The sequence below is a fragment of the Diadema antillarum genome, unplaced genomic scaffold (assembly GCF_040938485.1).
Source record: "Diadema antillarum isolate AM-2024a unplaced genomic scaffold, OU_Dant_1.0 seq00000389_RagTag, whole genome shotgun sequence".
Lineage (NCBI taxonomy): Eukaryota > Metazoa > Echinodermata > Echinoidea > Diadematoida > Diadematidae > Diadema > Diadema antillarum.
In genome coordinates, this window is record NW_027271386.1 from 613,928 (window position 1) to 633,963 (window position 20,036).

At 40.1% G+C, this 20,036-nt stretch overlaps 1 protein-coding gene across 1 annotated transcript in view; it reads right to left on the reverse strand.

The window, feature by feature from the left end:
• The window catches only part of LOC139731965 (glutathione hydrolase 1 proenzyme-like), a 58,978-nt gene that overhangs the window by 12,377 nt on the left and 26,565 nt on the right, over window positions 1–20,036 (reverse strand). The window contains exon 2 of the mRNA XM_071642837.1: window positions 598–788. Coding sequence (XP_071498938.1) covers window positions 598–788 — 191 coding nt within the window. The remainder of the gene's footprint in view (window positions 1–597; window positions 789–20,036) is intronic.

The following is a 20,036-nucleotide window of genomic DNA, read 5'->3' on the forward strand; positions in this document are numbered from 1 at the left end:
CCATTGCATTATGGGATTGAACAATTTGATAAAGTCTCTGCGTACTGTTCAAACACTGCATGGGGCAAATTGTCGGATTTTACAAAAGAAAAATATCAAACATCTGATTTTTGCTATGCGATGCAGATCGCGATATAATTAATTTCTTTGTGTGTCCACAGCACACACATGAAATAACATTTTTTGCATCGTGTTGCAAAACTCAAGTTTAAAAAAAAATTAATTTCACTCATCTATGGAAAATAAATCAAGGGCAGCATTAATATGGGCCGTGATGCGAGAAAAGGGCCCTTAGATCATATCGAAAATGTGTTTTCAACACCACATTGTAGAATGAACTCTGACGTAATATGCAAACCATTTTCTGAAATTCCACTCCTAAATGCCCCAATTATGACACTTTAAAAAAAAAGATGTTTTGTCCAAATCCTGCCACTTTTTGATGTGTCTACAATGCATGTGCACGCAGCTGGCTAGCTGATCTTTTTGTTTTTTGCACGTATTGGTTTGCCAAACTTCCATGCCATTTTATGGTGTTTGTGCGAGACAGCGCTAAGGGCCCCTTTTTCTCGTGTCACGGCCCACATTATAACTTACCTGTGTCTGGCCTGTGAGGATGGAGATGATCATCCCGATTGTGATGGCCACTGAGAAAATGACGGAAGATATGATGATGAAGCGCAGTCCGTCCACACCACAGATCTGCTCCCTCTGAATGACCACGGGATCTTTGAGGGGCTCGGTCTCTCGCTTGCCTGACCCATCGGACTTGATGAGGGCGTGCTTGTCTGGAGAAAATATAATTAACCAATAAAATACCTAATATCAGCAAGTTTAAAGACATAATATACCATTTGCAGAAGAAACAAAAACCCAGCATTGGTGCTTTAAAATAGTTCTAAAATGTGAGTAAGGTATAGAAACAACCACTGTAAAAAATTGAATCCTTATAATCGATGTTAAGTATTGTTAAATACACAAAATGTGAACAATAGTTATGATATAAAGAATGCTTCCAGACTAAACCATCTACAGTTATGGTTTATTGAGAAAAATGTTGATTTCTCCTTATATTTTAGGCTTTATTGTGAAAATCTTATATGGTAGGATGTTTTGTGATACAACAGACCTTTATTTGCAGCAAATGTGATACCTTGAACATTTTTGAAATCACTGCTCTCAAAGGTACATGTAAACTAGACCTTTATAATCTCACAGATTGTTTGAAAAAGGATCAAGTTTGTTTTCACAATATCAAGTTTGTTATCTCCCAAAAACAGCAATTTTTATGTAAAAGTGCATGAAATACCACAATATTCACATTCTTGCAAGCATGGAGGTATTTTCTACCTCCATGTTGCAAGCAGACATCATGACATAAAATATCAGAAATAAATATTTTTTGCTTATTTTTTATGATGCACCTACTTTGTATTATGATCCCCTCCCATAAGCACTGAATAGCAAGATACCTTTACAGAGACAGCAACAAGGCATGTTTGTGTGTGTGTGTGTGTGTGTGTGTGTGCGTGTGGATAGTTCATGTACATTATCGGACGTTTTCAGACACACTGATGTGTACATACTGTAGTACAATCATGAAACATACATGTATAATGGCGATCCGTGCAAATACAGGATACTAGTGTTGCAGTATTGAGGAAATCAATGCTTTGTAAAAAAAAAAGACAAAAAAACCCACACACATCCACTTGTACAAAATTACCATCCCCCCCCCTTTCATAGGGAGAGAGAGAGAGAGGGGGGGGGGGGGGGGAGAGCAAGAAAAGAATGTCAAAAAAAAATGACAACATAGACCTCGTTTACAGTGCGGGGCTGCCCGCCTTCATTTCTGTGTAAACGCACAAAAGGCCAAATGCGGGGCCAAAATTGGCCGCACATTTGGCCACGCTCTGGAGGTGGTCTCGGCCGTGGCTCAGCCACGGCCGAGCCCGGCCTTTTCTCAGTGTAAGCGCAAACTGGGCCAAATGCGCGGCCAATTTTAGTCTGGCTTCCAGACCCTCTGCCCGTACTATTTCGCTATTCAGGATATTAACCCCCTCAACGTCGAAAACTAGTGTAGTTTAAGGTGGTTTTGTCCTGCAAAGGATTTTTCCTTCGGCAAAGGCCTTTGCCCGAATGGCGACTTCGTCCTTACGGAATCCAGTTGGCAAAGGGTCTGAAAACCAGACTATACCAAATTGCATTTGTTTACAAGCAGAACGCCACTACGACAAAATATTGAAAGGTTTGAATGAAAAGCCCGGGGCGAGCCCGGCAGTGTAAACGGACAAAATTGCGGGTCTCGGCCCCGCAATTGAGGGCGGGCTCGGCCGCAGCTTGGCGGCTTGGCCGCGGCTCGGCCCAGCCCCGCACTGTAAACGGGGTCGTAGACCAGAAATCAATATACTGTACAGTCATCACCATTTAGAGGGGACTGTGATACAGTGTACAATGCGGAAATAATACTTCAGCAGAACATAACAGCAACAGCAACAGTATTGTGTATGAATAAAATTTCTGACATATAATATTATCCATATTTACTCTGTACTTTGTCACGATTGTTCATCGTTGTCGTTGTTTGGTATTCTTACATGCTGAACAAATAAATTCAGTTTGATTCTTTCTTTTTTTTAATTTTAATGCTGATTTGGCCAGAGTTTAAAGAGAGATCCAAATGAAAATGCTAAAATATGGCAACTTCAAACACGTTCTGCTGGGGATATACACATGCTACTATCAATTTTTCAACATGATGATTGATTATGAATACCAATGGTAAATTGCACAGTATTGTCATGTTTTATAATTCAGATTCATATGACACAGAAATAGAATGAGATGCCAGTAAAATAGCCCTGCTCTTTAACATTTCATAACAGTTTTTATTACTATAAGTGTCTCACAAAAAGTTAAAAGCTGAATCCTGACCTCAAACAATACTACACCATCCCTTTAAACTTCCTTCTATTATTCCCTTAGACAGCAAAAACCATTCTTATGGATGTTTTGGTTGTGTTTATATAATAGATATCAAATTTAATTGCTGGTTGCCAAGAGACACAGGTGCTGTCATCTGTTAAAAAAAAAAAAAAAAAAAAAATCAATATCCAGCATCACCTCAGCTGTGCATTTACTGGCACACAGAAACATACACTGCAATGCCTTGTCAGTGGTTCTAATGCCGCATAGCCAATATATTTTGCAGACACTATGTACATGTACAGTGGCTACGATGACTTCACAAAGCACACGTGTTATACATCATGTAGCACCTGCCCCACGGTTCCACAGTGCACTTGCACTTGCAGGGATGCCAAGTTCAAAAACATTTTATGAGTGAGATTTTCATGACTCGGCATCTCGGCATGCGAATGTGCGCGCGAGCGAGGGTGTGGGAGGGGTTTTTCCTCCCTGTGGCCTCCCACGGTAGGGAGCTTTTTCAATTTTTAGCTCTTGATGGTGCGATCAGGTGCATTTTTAAGTGACTATTTTTTACTTGTTTTGAAAGACAAAAGAGAAATATACCTTCAATTGCAACTATCACTTTAATCTTTTGAGCTATGCTCATTATCATAGGCCCAAATTGCAGACTTCGCCCGATGCGTGAGAAAAATGGGTGTCATGCGTGAGATCATGAGATGGCCCCTAAATGCTTGAGTCTCACGCAGAATGCGTGAGACTTGGTAGCTCTGCACTTGCACTCAACGGCAAGCTTAATCGTGCCCTGTATAATTTTGGTTGTGTTAATAGAGTATGCGGTGTATACAACTTGTACATGCCCATGATTTTTCAATATGGCAAAGTTATTCAACAATGAATTATTGATGCTAATGAAGAGCAATTTGTCACTCAATTGTAATAAAAACAACTCAACACAAAAATTCATTAATCACTTTGTATTCAAATGTCACTATTAATTTCTATTAATTTTCATTTGCACTTTATTCACACTGCAGTTAATCACTTATTTGCAATGAAAATAAAAAGATAGCCTTCCTCATCACCTCCATCCTAAGTCTGCCTTCTCTCTCTCAAAATGTTCATTGATTTCCGGTCATTTCACAATCATCAAACAAAATCAACTATTCTAAAAGCCTTCTTGGGGTGGAGCACATCACTACAATCAAAACACTGTTTGGTCAATCAACGATGAATTGCTTCATGCAGACTTTGATTCTTGTTCAAGTGCAAGACAAACAGACAAACTGTTGTGACAGAATCAATCTTCATGAACGCGGGACTCACTTTACCCGAGTGGATAGTGGGTCAATGTCCTTTTGACAGCATACCCAGCACACACGAACTACACTGACTACCCAAGGGCCTATCTCACCAGAGGAGACATTGCCACAACTGCCGCAACTCGTGCCAATGAAAAGACCAAAAAAAAAAATTATAAAAAAAAGGCTTGCACTCCCACCAAGGTGACTCAAAGGCAACTAACAAAGATGTTTCTAAACAAGGTGACGACTCATTCGCCCTGAAGTCACAGGGACATCGCTGCAACGTCTCTGAGATGTCTTCTCAGTCAATCAGTCATGGAAGACGTCTCCGCAACATCTCCACATCGTTGCTGGCCCTCCATAAGGTCGCAGAGATGTCTCACCCCGCGTTCACATTGGTCCCCGCGATGCCGAGAAATACCACGCTGCGGGACTTTCTCCTCAAAAACCATAATGTGAACGCTCACTGGGACTTGTCCCCTCGGCCCCTCGAAGCAAGTCGGGTACGGGGACAAGATTTGGAGGGGAGAGTGACCTTGGGGGGCAATTGATAGCATCCAGCCGTGGTTATTAAATGTGGGCATGCGCTCTGCCTGGTTTCAAGTGGCAGAGCTCGGCCCAAGCCCCAATTGCCCCCACAGCTCGGGGACAGATGAGATAGCAGTGTGGATAGTCAGTCGTAAAAAAGATAAGATCTCTTGTGGCTGTCCCCGTGTCGCGGGAACTAATGCAAACGCGGGAATGAGACATCTCTGACAAAATAAGTTTCTGCGACTTAGCCCTAACTATTAATAAAGGAAATGACACAGAGATGTTAAAAGAAAATTGAACATATTTGATTCCCTCGCAAATCCTGAAGACCAGGCTAGTTTCCAGGAGACATCATGGAGATTTGTTAATACGGAGATGTCTCCACTCCGCAACTATTGAGACTCGATCAAGTCACTACCAGGTCGCCACCTATTCTCAAGGCCGATGAGATACATGTACCTGATACTCACTATCAAATAATAACATCCATCTTCTCAATCCATACCTTGGAGCAGGTACCAATATAACAAAACAAATCTCTAGGAAACATTCGCTGTGCATATTGGCCTAGTCAAGGAAAATTCATCCCTCTCAAAATTAGAGAGGTCATGTTTTTGCCTGCGTTTCTTTGTGCGTTTCTTCGTCTAATATTAATATCAATTCCAAAGTAATGAACAGATTTGTATGAAATTTTCAGGGTACATTATGTGTAGGTCTATTGTCAAAGGAGCAGATGATTAATTTTTGGTGGTGATTTGGATCATGATCTACGATCCAGTGTGTAGGAACCTCATGGCAGAGGTTTGCACTCTCCTGATGTGCTCTTGGTGCTAATGCTGTAAAACATGATATATTCGCGGCATGAATTTTTCGCGAATTGGAGCCGACGGCGTTTTTTGCGGCATGAAATTTTCACAAAATGCCACTGGCATTCAATGCAATTGTAGACAAGAATTTTTGCTTGCATTTTAATTTCGCAAATCTTGGCGCTCGCGAAATTCGCGAAATTAAAATGCACACAAACATTTCTCGTTTTACAGTAATACATACACTGTACTTGCACAGTGTACATGAATGAGACCTTCCATCAATGAGATACATTGTACTTTTAACACTTTCAGCCACAACCAGTCATCGTCATATTCATACAATGTACTAAATCTATGTATATTATATGGCGCATGAATAAACCAAGTTTTGATATGAGACCATTCAGACACAACCTCCCGACATAAGATTATCGTATGGCAGCATCAGACCTCGTGCATTGTCAAGTCCTACAGTATGAGAAAGTGACAAATACTGTATAGGCTGAATATTTTGTGAGGTTTTTATTTTCTCGAATTTCATGAGTCGGATGTTATTCATGAAATTATTTCAGACACACAAAAATATTGACACTGATCACGCTATGAATGTGTTATGACCTACGCGTATACATTTCTCCGTTCGGTATTTTACAAGCCAGACTCCATAACTGCCAATTAAACCACTCGTGAAATCGCCGGGAAGTTCTGATTCGTGAAAATTTAGACTCGCTATAATGGCGTATATATCTATATGCAGTATATGTCCTTTCCTTGCTCAGTATGAATTTTGTGCACTGTTTTTATCTAGATAGATATACTGCATTCGATTAATTGGGTAATTTGCAAAAAAGTCCTGCCTGCTTTATAAAATATGATGTGTGGATGTATGTGTGCATTTAGACACAGAGTATGCATTGTATTGAATAGAGTAGGCCCTACTTGTACATACATCCTCAAATTTGTTCAAACAATTGTTTTGATATGAAAAACATACAGTATATTACGATGTATCAATGTATGACAATTCAGACACATTAAAAATTTCCAAACCCATACCATGGAGCTACAAATGCAGGTATTCCACATAAAAAACAACAACAAAAAATATCATGATAATGAAGGAAACATATCACATATGAAGATTTGAGCAGGAATAGTCGCTTTAATCAAGAATTGTAAAACATTGATTTTCAGGAGAGAAAAACAACATTATCACGCTACGGCTATAATGTGAAATCGGTTACCTTGTTTGCGAGGTGCGATCTGAACTTCAATCGGATCAGAACCCGGATTGTCTCCTATGGTAGTGGAATCCGTTGGGATGGTCACTTCATTACTAGCCATCGTTATATCACCAAATGCTGACCACTCCTACAAATTCACTTGACCGAGATACAGGATGTGATTTCAAAGTAGCGTAAATAAAAGCAGCCTCTGATATGAATATCGTTATACTGTCAGATTTTTCAATTGATGATTCAGTGTTTCAGAAGAAAATTGGAGGACACTCTTATGAAAGGTTCAAATGCAGTACTCAGGTCTATCCTTGAAGATCGTGAGGAACCGGCGGCTCAATGCAGTCGTCTGCATGGGCAGCACAGACCAAGACACCAACACAATTTGCTCAGTAGGTAGAAGCAACGTCTAACATCACAGGCAATGCAGAGTATGCCTTCTCAAGACAGATTCTATGATCGCCATGGAGTAGTACAGCATCTACTACCTTGTAAATGCCTTTCCACAGGTGGCCGTGAATCCAAACAAAACAGAGTGCCAGCACTTGGCTATAGATACTAGATCTTCCCAAGACAGAGGGTTGTAAGGGAATTCCTCAGGGTTATTAAAATTGAAGTCTTCAAGTTTCATGTGCACGGAGTATAGGATCGTCCTGAAGTCGACTCACCACTAATTTTCCTTCTCTAGCTCTCTTGCTCTCTATTCCTGTCACCCTCTCTCACAAGCTTTGGCCCACAGAGAAATAGTCGATCGGCCTGGGAGGGACCTGTCCGCTATAGGAGCACCGCACAGTCAGTGATGATGATGATGGGGGAGATGCAGTTATGCTAATCACCGCATCCCGGCTTGGATGTCTCTCCCGTTGTAGCGAGGGAGAGGTCTGAAGGTTTACACAGACAGGTTGTGTGTACCGACACACGCTTGCTACACATTTGATTAAATTGCCTCCCTTTCCCTCTCTCCCTCTCTTTCACCCTCTCTCTCTCTCTCTGTTGGGTTCTCAGTGGACGGCTAGGCTCGCTTGCCTGTGTCGTCTAAAAACCTACAGTGTTGTACACAATGCTGCAGCTGCATGCAGGCGAATTCTGTGGGTGATAATACGATACCAGGGTAGTACAAGTAACTTTCGCCGCTGTGACCTTGCGAAACCTTTTTCACATGCAGCAAATGAAGGTCGCCGTACATGTAATGTCAGCAAAATACAATTGTATGTGGCATTGTGATCCAATGTACATTAGTACATGTAGACGTCGCCATACAGGTTGAACTATATATCCAGTTTGATTATATCACTTCAATGAAGAGAGGCAAGGCGAGTGGCGATGAGAACCAGGCAGTATACTTGTACATTCAGTTCTGCCAACCAGTCAACAGACACCCCTATCACAGACTCCGCACAAGGGAGGCAACATATCCCCTGCGAAACATTCCTCTGGAACGCTTGTATGAGTTGCAGGATTACACTGTCACTGGTTAGGGAGTATCATAAAGTACATAGGTGTGATGAATGGCTGAAAAGAGTAAGAACAGAACAGTCTGATCTCCACACTTGAATGTACATGTACACTAGCTCTTGCACACAGTGGCGAAGCAGCTCCGACTATAATGGGCACAGACGATATGTTTTAATACCCCCCATTCACCACCAAACAGGAAGAAAACTAGGCCCTCTTGCTTGTGTACCGGGTACCATGCTTCAGTGGTTCCAGCACAGAGCTACAACAAAGTAGCTCAGTGGTTCTAGCCCTCAACAAAAGGCTAATCCCTAAAACCCTAACCCCCATCAGCAAGATAATCAACTACCACTGAAGGGAAAGGAGAGTTTTCTATAAACAATTGCATCCATCAGCTTTACAAGAAAGTTAGCTTGGATTGGATTGGTTGGTTATACAGATTTTAATTCTTTTACCTCTCATTATCCTAGTCTTCTTGCCAGGGTTGCCAACCTTGAGTGAGCTAGAGTTTGGAGTGAGATGCTGCTAGGGCTGAGCAAAGCAATTGAGGAGGAGGGGATTGGTAGTATGGAAGAGGGGTGTCCCCCCCCCCCCCCCTTGTAGGGAGCTTTGACAATTTGACAATGACATTTTAAATGGTACAATATCCAATGCATACTAATTATACAAGGTACAGTTTCAACACTGTATATAAAGAAAACCATTTTAATGTACTGTTTCATTCTTTCAGCATTCTTGGGGTATAGCGTGAGAATTCGATATCAGGGTGCAATGCGACAGCTACAATTGGGTGATTTGTGTATTAAAGAATCGATAGCCTTGTGTTGTAATGTGGCTTTGGTGATTCTTGCCATCTTTGATAGTCACTTTCCTGAGATGACTACCTTGGGGGTGTTTCATCAACGTTTGTCAGCGCTGACAATTTCAGCAAAATCCTTGGTTTTGATTGGCTGAGATGCTCTGGTCACTGGCTGTTACTATGGTGATTCAAGTTGTCAGCACTGACAAACGTTGATGAAACACCCCCCTTCTCATCTGGTCTCTGATGGCCAAACTCAAACTATAAGTCTTTAATTCTTCCAACATACGTATATAAAAGTATATGTCTTCATAAAATCTGAACTCTATAACTTTAAAAATGCGTATGATTGAAAAGACTGCAGATACTTGAATACAAATCACAATGTTGATAATGTGTTCTTTCAACTATAATTTTTCAATGATATCACCCTCAGCGTGAGATCTCCCGCCAAAAGCAGCTTGGAACCTATTCAATGTAGCAATGCACTATCTACAGGTGCATTTATCAACTCTTTTCCTCCGCAGAAACAGGTTTTTCAAACGGCTTTCAGGGAATTTTTACGAGATGATAAACGCAAAGCTGTTTTGATTATGGGGTTCGGAAAGCCTTTTTGAAAACCGCAAATTTGTGCTTTCCGAAACAGGTTTCCAGAAACCTGTTTCTAGAAGCCCTTTGAAGCGAGATAATTAAACGCAAAGATATTTTGAATTGGCTTTGTACTGCGGTTACGAACCATGCGTTTCCGTATGTATGACCCCTTCTCCTCAGGTCCAAATGCGCAATGCGGCTGCGCAGCGACAAGGCCAGTTTTCGTGTTCGCGAGGAGTTGATAAACGCAACTATTTAGGAAGCCGTTTCTAAATTGCTTTGGAAACGGCTTTCGAAAGGGCTTTGGAAATGGCTTTGAGAGGGGAAAAATGATAAATCAGCCTACATTGCAGTACTGTGCTTGTTATCCTTGCCATCATGCATGACATTTCCCAGTTATCCAGTCTGTTGTATAATCCCAATGTGCCCACGCACTTTCATGTACCCGTATGTGGCTTCCTTGCCAAGTATTTTCATTGCCATATTCAGTAATCCATCCAAACTTGACCTACAGTGTGTATATAATAGGTTGTAAAGTTTTAAAGGGACTGTGCAGTACTGGTTGAGGTGGGGATTCAGGTTTATAACATTAATAAGTGAGATAAGGAGAAACCTCTTCTGAAATATGAAAGAGCATGTAATTTTAAGAAGGTTTCGACGTTTATTTGATGAAAATTGGTTTTCAGATGGCTGAGATATCTAAAACAGTGATAATAATAAAAGGCGACAGGCCACCCCTTTTATTAGGATCTCTTTGTTTCACCTTGATTTTGGATACAATGTATCTCAGCCATTTCAAAACCGATTTTCATCAAATAAACGTTTTTGATTCCCCTTAGAATTACAGGCTCTTTGACATCTCATAAAGTGGTTTCTGAAAATATCGCAAAACGTTAAAAGCTAAATCCTCACCTTAACCAGAACTGTACACACCCTTTAACAAGCCCACTCCTGATACAATGTGTGTATCTGTAGCAATGTGCCTCCATTGTCATACTAGAGATAGTGGCTACTTGGAGAGCACAGGTCTACCTTTCAATGCTCATGGCACTGCAGAAAATGAAAAGATACATAATACACATGTTCAAACATGACAACAGAGTAGAAAATGGCGAACAACAACAAACACATACCAGACAATTGTTCCGAGCATTATAGATTGCAATCATAGTCCTCAGTGTGGGAGGAACAGACATGTGTATGTAGACGTTTTCAAGTACTGTATACGGCATATATTTCATGAGTCTAAATTTTCGCGAATCGGGAATTCCCGATAATTTCGCGAGTGGTTAAATTTGCGATCGTGGAGTCCTGCACTGAACTGAGAAGTGTACACGCGTACGTCACATTAAAATCGGAGTCAATATTTTCGCATCTTTAATTTCGTGAATAGCATCTGACTCGCGAAATTTGCGAAAATAAAAACCTCACGAAATATTCAGCGTATACAGTATATAGGCAAGGCTCCACCTTTGAAAAGCAGCCCAAGGGCACCAGAAATAGATGTTGGGCCACCACTTTCTATAAAGGAAAGATATGTTCTGATGGCCTAATTGGGCCACCAAAAGAAAAAGTGTTGTGCCTTGGATTAGGTCATGATAATCTCCATTCATTAACAGTTCATTTCTAGACATCTGTATGATTTGGTGAAGAAAGCACTCCACTACATGTGTTCATCAGCATGCAAAGCAAAGTAAGGGTTAAAGAATTAAAGTCATAATTTACCATTTGCAGATGACACAAAAACACAGCAGTAGTGCTTCAAAATAGTTCTAAAATGTAAGTTAGGGATAGCAACAACCAATGTAAAAATTTGAACTAATACAAGTTAATGTTATTGGTAAATGTGAACAACAGTTATAATAGAAATGCTTGCAGACTAAACCGTCTACAGTTATGTTTTATTGAGAAAAATAGTGATATCTCCTTAATATTTCAGGCTTTATTGCAAAAACTTTATATGGTAGGATGTTTTGTGATACAACTGACCTACATATATGCATCAAAAGTGATATCTTGAACATTTTCTAAATCACTGCTCCCAAAGGTAAACAGGATCTTTAAGTATATTTAACGTGTACATGCCCGAACGTAAGGATGAACAAATTCCAAAACAGAATGCATTGTGATCGAAGGCAAGTATAGAGTTGAAGTATACTATAAATTTAATCAATTTTAAATGCAATTGTCACCGACATAGAAATGGATACATGGGACTGAGTAAATATGTGTATGCAATTGTTGTGAAAGTGATGATGAGGGTGTTTGTAAACATGTCAATAAAGTGTTTTTGTAGAGAAACTAAAGCATGTAACAGAGATCCTTCTAATAAGCTGACAATGTCTTTCAATAAATTATCCTCACTTTCAAACTTCCGCACAAACCTCAATCAAAATGTAATATATTGGTTTCTTTCTTTTTTCATTCTTTTAATATGTAATCTTCTTTTTTTCTTCTTTTTTTTTTAGTCTGCACCAAAATATGATTCATGTGTCTACATACAATGTTTGGCCTGTCAAGGTCTGCTGATATTTCAAATCACGTTTTTCCAGACTTACAAAGCAGAGCCTACCTTGACCTTGTACTCTATAGGTTCTAACAAGGTGAGTGCACAATATGAACATAGTTAAATGAATGTAAGCCTGTATTTAAAAAGTGTGTTGAAAATTGCACTTTGAATGTAGGTGAGGTCATGGTATAGATTACTGTATAGCTGTTGTACATATCAAAGGCTATTTTCTTACATTGTCTATAATGATTGACAAGGAAACTATAGTTCTGTGTGCAAACACTGAGTATTAAAATTAAAATCATGTTTGCAACAACATATTTAATGAAATATGATTACAAAATGTCTTCTTTCAATGTATGAAGGTCTTTGTACAGTGGACTCTCATTTTACAAAGTTCTGGGGACCGGCAATTTTCTTTTGTTATATCGAAATTTCGTTACAATCGAACAAATAAACAATGAAAAACATAGGGAGGATAATGTTGCGGCCTGAATTTTTATTTTGTTGTAACCAGAAATTTGTTTCTTTATCATTTGATATACACTGAATCTACTGAATCTAAATTGTATGTTTGTTTTTTTAATTTGTTATACTGCATACACATGCATGGACTTGCAGAATAACAACCGATGGCTGAGCAAGTTCCTTTTTATTTTATTACTGTGTCACAGGCCTCGAATTAACCGACGGCCACCGACGGCCATGGCCGTCGGTGCCCCTCTCGTTGGCCGCAATGCCTTTTGTTTTTTTATCAAAGTTACGGCCAAAAAAAATGTGCCCTTTTTCTTGGGGCCGTGGTGCCCTTTTAGAATGAAAGTTATTATTTATGACGTATAATATGCCCTTTCTCATAGTCTACACTTTAATAAGCTTGAACAACTTTCCTGATCTCAAATATCATACCTTCAGTTCACTCGCGTCCCAATATATCTGATTCAAACTCAAAGTATCTTTCCGAGATACGAGACGACGTGTACGTACATGTACGCCCGACCCGCTTTTACCGTCCCGACTGCCTCCGCAGCGCAGCGGCCATAGAGTTACTAGCTAGGCAGCGCATATTCAGATAGAGTAGTAGAGTGAACACCAAGTTCACCAAGAAAAAAGAAAAATCCCACGATGCCAAGGTGCCAGACTGGGGAATGGGGAGGGGTGGAGAGAGAGATAGAGACCAATCAACATAAGAAACCGTGCGTACTGGCGCATTCTTGGAGGTCATGAACTGTCTGGGGTCTTGGAGATGAACAGGGAAAGAATGCTCCCAGGCCCTCCCTCCAGTCGAGCATGTCACACGCGCGCGCAAATTCCTTTGCCTTGTGGTTTTGCCAGCCAGCTGTCGGAATGTGCTTTGAAGTTACATGGCAGCCTGGCCTGGCTGGCCTGAAAGGGTGTCGAGTTTCAATCAATACCTACTGTTGTTTTATTCCTGTTTTAAAAATTGTCGTTTCACCTGATAGAAACGCGGCAATTGGGAATGCGTTACAGCTGAAGGGAAGAGGTTTTTGTTGTGTGTTGCACTTTGTGTGTGTGTGTGTGTGTGTTTGTTTTTCTCGGTTTTTTTCTTCTTTCTTTTTTCATAAACACCCAACATGCCCTTTCCAATGTGGCCTTGGTGCCCCTCTGACTGACCTAAGTGCCCTGGGCTCTTGGAAAAAGTGCCCTTTTCTAAATGGCCTTGCCCCTCCAAAATCCTATTTCGAGGCCTGGTGTCATAACGGGAGTGAACTGATGATTATTCAAAGAAATGAGAAATGGGGTTTCACATTTCTTTGTAGAGGCCCAATAAGGCCTGATATAAAGCTCCATTTCGTGAAATTACTTTAATATGGCCCTGACAAACTGGGCAAAACAGAAGAAAATAGGGAGTGCATTTACACCGTTGAAGACTATAGTCCTGAGCATACCCGCGGGCAAGTGTCTATGGGAGATGTGCGCTGAAGAACAAAATAAGCTCACCTTCAAAGGGTTAAAAAGATACCAAGGTATGAACAAATTATTCCAAAGGTTTGTTATTCCAAAGACTTGTAATTCCAGAAATCATTCGAAGAAGATTTGTCATTCCAAAGGTTGGTGAGAATGCACCATTTTTGCATTTTTGGATTAACTCAGCTTTGGAATACAAATACTTGAATCACCCAACAGAATATAATGTTTCATCAAGTTTCATTGAGATTCTGCCTTCAATCGACAAGTTTCTATGACAAAACCTATAGATTGCAGATGACAGAGGGATCTATCAAGGTGCAATGCACAACCAACAACCCATGAAGGGCTCCTAAGTTGATTGACACCATAGCGTAGCTAGGGAGCTTCCCATGGGTCACATGGTCACATGGTCACATGAGTCCCCTGGATTCTTGTCTTTTGTTTTCTCCAGCTCACCCCCTCTCAGGTCAGCTGTGAAAAACAAAAGGCAGGAAACCAGCTGGGGAAAATCTGGGCATAGAGTGGATGGCTCCCCCTATCCCTCTCGTTGTATCTCCACTTTCAAATCGTCCCTTCCCTACTGACCCTAGAATGACGGGCCATTGATGGAACCTGTCCAGTCAAAAATATGAATGATGAACAAGTCATGTGAGATAGAGGAACAGTGCCAGTGAAGCCATGCCTTCACAAATAGTCACATGATATCGATTGAGCTATGAGAAAAGCACATTGAGAACCAGAAGTGGCCTTGTGCAAGGGGGGGGGGGGGGGGGGGAGGGTGTCATCAAGCTGTTCCTAAAGTTACAAACAACTTAGAATGACTGGTGATCAGTATTTGCGCTTAATCATTGAAATTCTGATAAGTATAGCACATCAGAACGTGTTCCAGTCCTTCTTAAGTCGTTTGTAACTTTTATAAGAACAGCTGGAACAGCTTTATGAAACATCCCCCAGATCTAGCATGGAGACACACCCTTTTGATTGGCGTGCACTTTCACAGACTGAAATTTATTTTGCCTGATAAGATATCCTAGTCTCTACACGTGTATATCTCTTATCAACTCTCACTGAAACGCAATAGCAAATGAAATAAAGAATGAAATTTTAACAAAATTGCATGTACCATCCTAATGCCCAGGATAGTTCATTTGTTCCATGGTGATTCCAAGACGCTCATAATTTTTCACCACCTGTGTGTGAGTGAGTGAGTGAGTGTGTGTGTGTGTGTGTGTGTGTGTGTGTGTGTGTCTGTCTGTCTGTCTGTCTGTCTCCATCTCTTCCTTTATTCATGAATCTATCTATATCCATGTGTTTCTCTGCCTATCGATCCATATGTCTATCAATCTATTTCTCTCACTTTTCCAATATCCAGATCCCTCATTCGCCATGTGTGAATCTGTCTATTTGTCTGTGTTTCTCTCCCTCTATCTATGATCTATCTATCAATCTATTTATCTATCTATCTATCAATCTATTTATCTATCTATCTATCTATCTATCTATTTATCTATCTATCTATCAATCCATTTATCTATCTATCTATCAATCTATTTATCTATCTATCTTTCCATCCACTTCTCTAGATGTATTACTCCATGTTTATCGATCTATTTCTCTCACTTCTCCAACACCTAGGTCTCTCTTCCACTGTTTATTTGTACAGCTGTATACTATGCTGATGGGAGGTGTGAGGTTCCCACCTCCCTGATATGTTTGTGTGTGTCTCTCTCTCTCCCTCCATCTATCTATCTATCTATCTATCTATCTATCTATCTATCTATCTATTCATCTATCTATCTATCTATCTATCTATCCATCCATCCATCTATCTATCTATCTATCTATCTACTCTCTAAAAAAAATCGAGTGAAAATATTCACTCCTAAAGGAGTGAATACAAAAAAGAGTGAATTTAGAGTGAAGTTGGAGTGAATTTCGAGTGAAAATGTTCATATTCACTCATTTTGGAGTGACCTCAGGGATCACTCGAAGATTTTGGAGTGATCCCTGACGTCACTCTAAAAGGAGTGAAAATGAACATTTTCACTCAAAATTCACTCCCATTTCACTCTAATGTCACTCTTTTTTGTATTCACTCCTTTAAGAGTGAAAAGTTTCACTCGATTTTTTTTTTAGAGAGTATCTATCTATCTATCTATCTTTCTATCTATTCATCTATCTCTCTATCTGTTCTTCCACATATCAATCAATTATCATTCTAAAGGGGGTATATATTTCTCTCACTTTTTTTAATACCAAGATATCTCATTAGTTGTTTACCCTTTTTTTCATATGTGTGGGTGTCTCTCTCCCTCCCCCACCTCTCTCTCTTACAAATCCTCACTTCACACATTTGCACTTTTACAGTTCTTTTATCAAGACATGAGCACTGTTTCTGTTAAATGGAATGTCATTGGTAGTGCTCTTTCAGAGTTGTCTAAAAGTATTTGACCTTGACTATTAGGATTCATAACTTGATATCAATCACTGAAAAAAAAAATGCTTCGTGTTTCAAATACAAGCAATGCTATTGGAACATAAACACCAAACTGTAAAATAATCAGCATAGCCGATCAGTTTCACAGCTCACTGTTGCAACCAACAATAACAAATTTCTCTTCTTCCACCAAGTCAAAAGGGAAAGAGGGAGAGAGAGAGAGAAGAGGAAGAAGTTAAACAAAAACACAAACAAACAACATATCCCCCAAGAGCAAATACAAAATCTAGAAATGGAAGTGGGAAGTACAAGTATTGTACTCTCTAAAAAAAATCGAGTGAAAATATTCGCTCTTAAAGGAGTGAATACACAAAAGAGTGAATTTAGAGTGAAATTGGAGTGAATTTTGAGTGAAAATGTTCATTTTCACTCATTTTGGAGTGACCTCAGGGATCACTCAAAGATTTTGGAGTGATCCCTGAGGTCACTCCAAAACGAGTGAAAACGAACATTTTCACTCAAAATTCACACTAAATTCACTCTAAATTCACTCTTTTGTGTATTCACTCATTTAAGAGTGAATATTTTCACTCGATTTTTTTTAGAGAGTAAATCAGCCATTTCTAGTTGAGGGCATTACAATGCTATGTTCACAAATCATTACTCCTGGTGGAGACACACCACATTTATTTCTTACAATGAACTAAAGCACTCCTACCGCTTTACCAGAGAGCTGGGAAGAGACTACCAAGCGCAACAGGTGGCATCAGTTTCATGCATGATCAGAACACTATTCTGTAGGGGAAAATTATTTTCATCTAGATGGGTGGAGGCTGTTACAATTTCTCACAGTACATTGCTTTTGCCAACATGACCTTCCATCTAATACCACTCACAACTGTGTAAAAAAAAAAAAGCATGTATTTGGTACAATCGCCCGATATACACATCTGTACCTGTATTTCCAACACATAGATCTCTCCAGTTTAGCACTCCACAGCCATATGCCACGGATCTCTAATACAGGGGCCCACATATCAAATATGTAGTTTTCTGTTCCCCTACCATAGACTAAAAGATTTCCAATGCATGTCTCAAAGCATGACGCGCTCATTTTATTCAGACTTCAATATGCCCAGAAAATCTCTGAGGGTCCAATGCAATTGAAAGGAGTGTGTGAAAACATATGATTTGTATGATTATGCTTCATATGGGGGGGGGCATTGAATGTGATATCAATGGACATTACAAAGAAGACATACTCACCACTTTCATTGCCCATCCCTTATTCCAAGAGGTAGAAGCATGAAATGAATGACACAAACACACAGGGGGGAAAAAAAAAGAATCCACATTCAGATCAAAGTATGAAGATGCAACAGGTAGTTCATTCCTTGAATTTGATGATATGCACATAAGTCCTCAGGATTAAAACATGCTCAAGGTAATAATATGTATGCAAACAGCGCTTTGATATTAGAGTCTGTTAGTCCTGCGCTTAGCTGTAATCCTCTTCGTTAATGGAAAAAACGAGAGTGCTGGCCGGCTTGGAAACACTACGAGGAAAAGGGGAGATCGTATGGAGAGCCACCAGCACCTACCACATCCACGAACCAGAATGGGTAAAAAAAAAAAGCCTTGGCCATCACTGAGAGCGATTCTCCTAGCTGGGGCAAACAATTAAAGCTGACAAGCGTGATTTGCTGCGGGCGTGTGCTCGGGTGCAGCAGAGCAGAACAGAAGACAAGCACGTGAGGCAGAGAGGCAGAGAGACAGAACGAGAGAGAGAAAGGGGGAGAGAGGGAGATTAATTTTGCTCGTGAGATGGGTAATAATAAAGCGAGAGTCACAGATGGAGATAGGAGGAAAGGTAAAGGAAAGAAGGACAGTATACAAAACATATAAAATAGATATAAACATGTACAGAGAGAGAGAGTCATCAAGGGAAATCTACGTGTATATCAGGGTTCGGCATTGTTGTTGTTTTCTTTTCTTTTTTTCTTCTGGTGGGCCACTAAAATCTTTAAATGTGAAATTTTGGTGGCCCCCACAAAAATGTAGTGGCCCGAAATGAACAGGAAGGTAACAATCCATTTTGAATGTGAAGTGCTCAATCGGGCTACCAAAAGATAACCTTTTTTTAAGTTTGGTGGCCCAAAATCAATTTGAGTGGCCCCAGGCCACCTGGGCCACCACTAATGTCGAGCCCTGATATTCATTTTACAGAGAGAGAGAGAGAGAGGGAGAGAGAGAGGACACACCATAACCACTCTGACTGACATCACAAGTAGTTATCTTACAAAGAGAAAAGTAACAGCATAAAGACTTTACATTGTAATTAGCTTTTAAATTTATTATTCTATGGACTGTTGGAAAAAAAACCCTCTGAAAAGGTGACAAAGGAGACAAGGGCAACAACAGAGTGCAGGTAGTGTGATATCTGATGCTTAAGCTTTACTGCATTCAGAATTCTTTGATTTAATAATAGAAAGAGAAACAAAGAAAGAAAGGAAGACCAAAGAACAGTGAAAGAAAGGAAGAAATAGAAACATAGCGGGAAGGAATTACACAGGGTGCGTTCAAGCAACCAACCAACCAACCAACGTGAACTGAACTCATGCATACCGTTCCGTACTGTGCCAGATCTTGAGCGTTCAAGCGCTCTGTTGAAAAAGCGTACCTCATGAGCAATTTGTAGAGGAGGTCAAGCATTTAGTAACGAAAGGTCATTCACATGACATGCTTAAACTACTTTACATTATACTTACAGATGTCCTGAAAAAGAGAATGAGCTCTCTGCATTATGACGTATGTGCATGATGCGCACATTCTTCACATGCAAACTGTTGGTACAGTACGGTACAGTACGGTAAGGTACAGTACGGTATGGTACAGTATGGTACAGTAGGGTACGGTACAGTATGGTACGGTACAGTACGGTACGGTACACTTTAGGAGCATTCAAGCACTCCTCTGGCTTGGGTACGGTATGGTACTGTTCGCTTTAGGAGAGCGCTCAAATGAACCCTTAAATCCCAAGATAGTAAATAAAGGAGACAATGGAAGAAAACAAAATGAGAAGAACAGAAAAAACACTGCATTGCAATGCAAGAATCATTCCATCTTGTCTTTTTAATTTTGATGCTCATGATAATTGGCCTCGTGTGAACACAACAGGCTCTATATAAGAATATTGATAAGTTACAGACTATTTCCGTCGTATAATGAGGCTCCTAAAACCACTTGTAGGATTCATATCACAACTCTGCCAATTCTATTTCAGCAAGCCTGAGCTAGTCATGGTGTTCGAATACATGTACAACAGTGGGCAGCACATAAAGACCAATTCAATCAAAGAACTATATCTGCTTTGCTTGCTGTCAATTCTTATTTCTTCATTATTTTTTTTTTTTTTCCTGAGCATACTTTTGCATCATGATCTGAATAATGTTAAATCTTGGGTGTGAATAGGTCTACAATACGCAACAGATGGCAGTAGAGTACCATCTGGT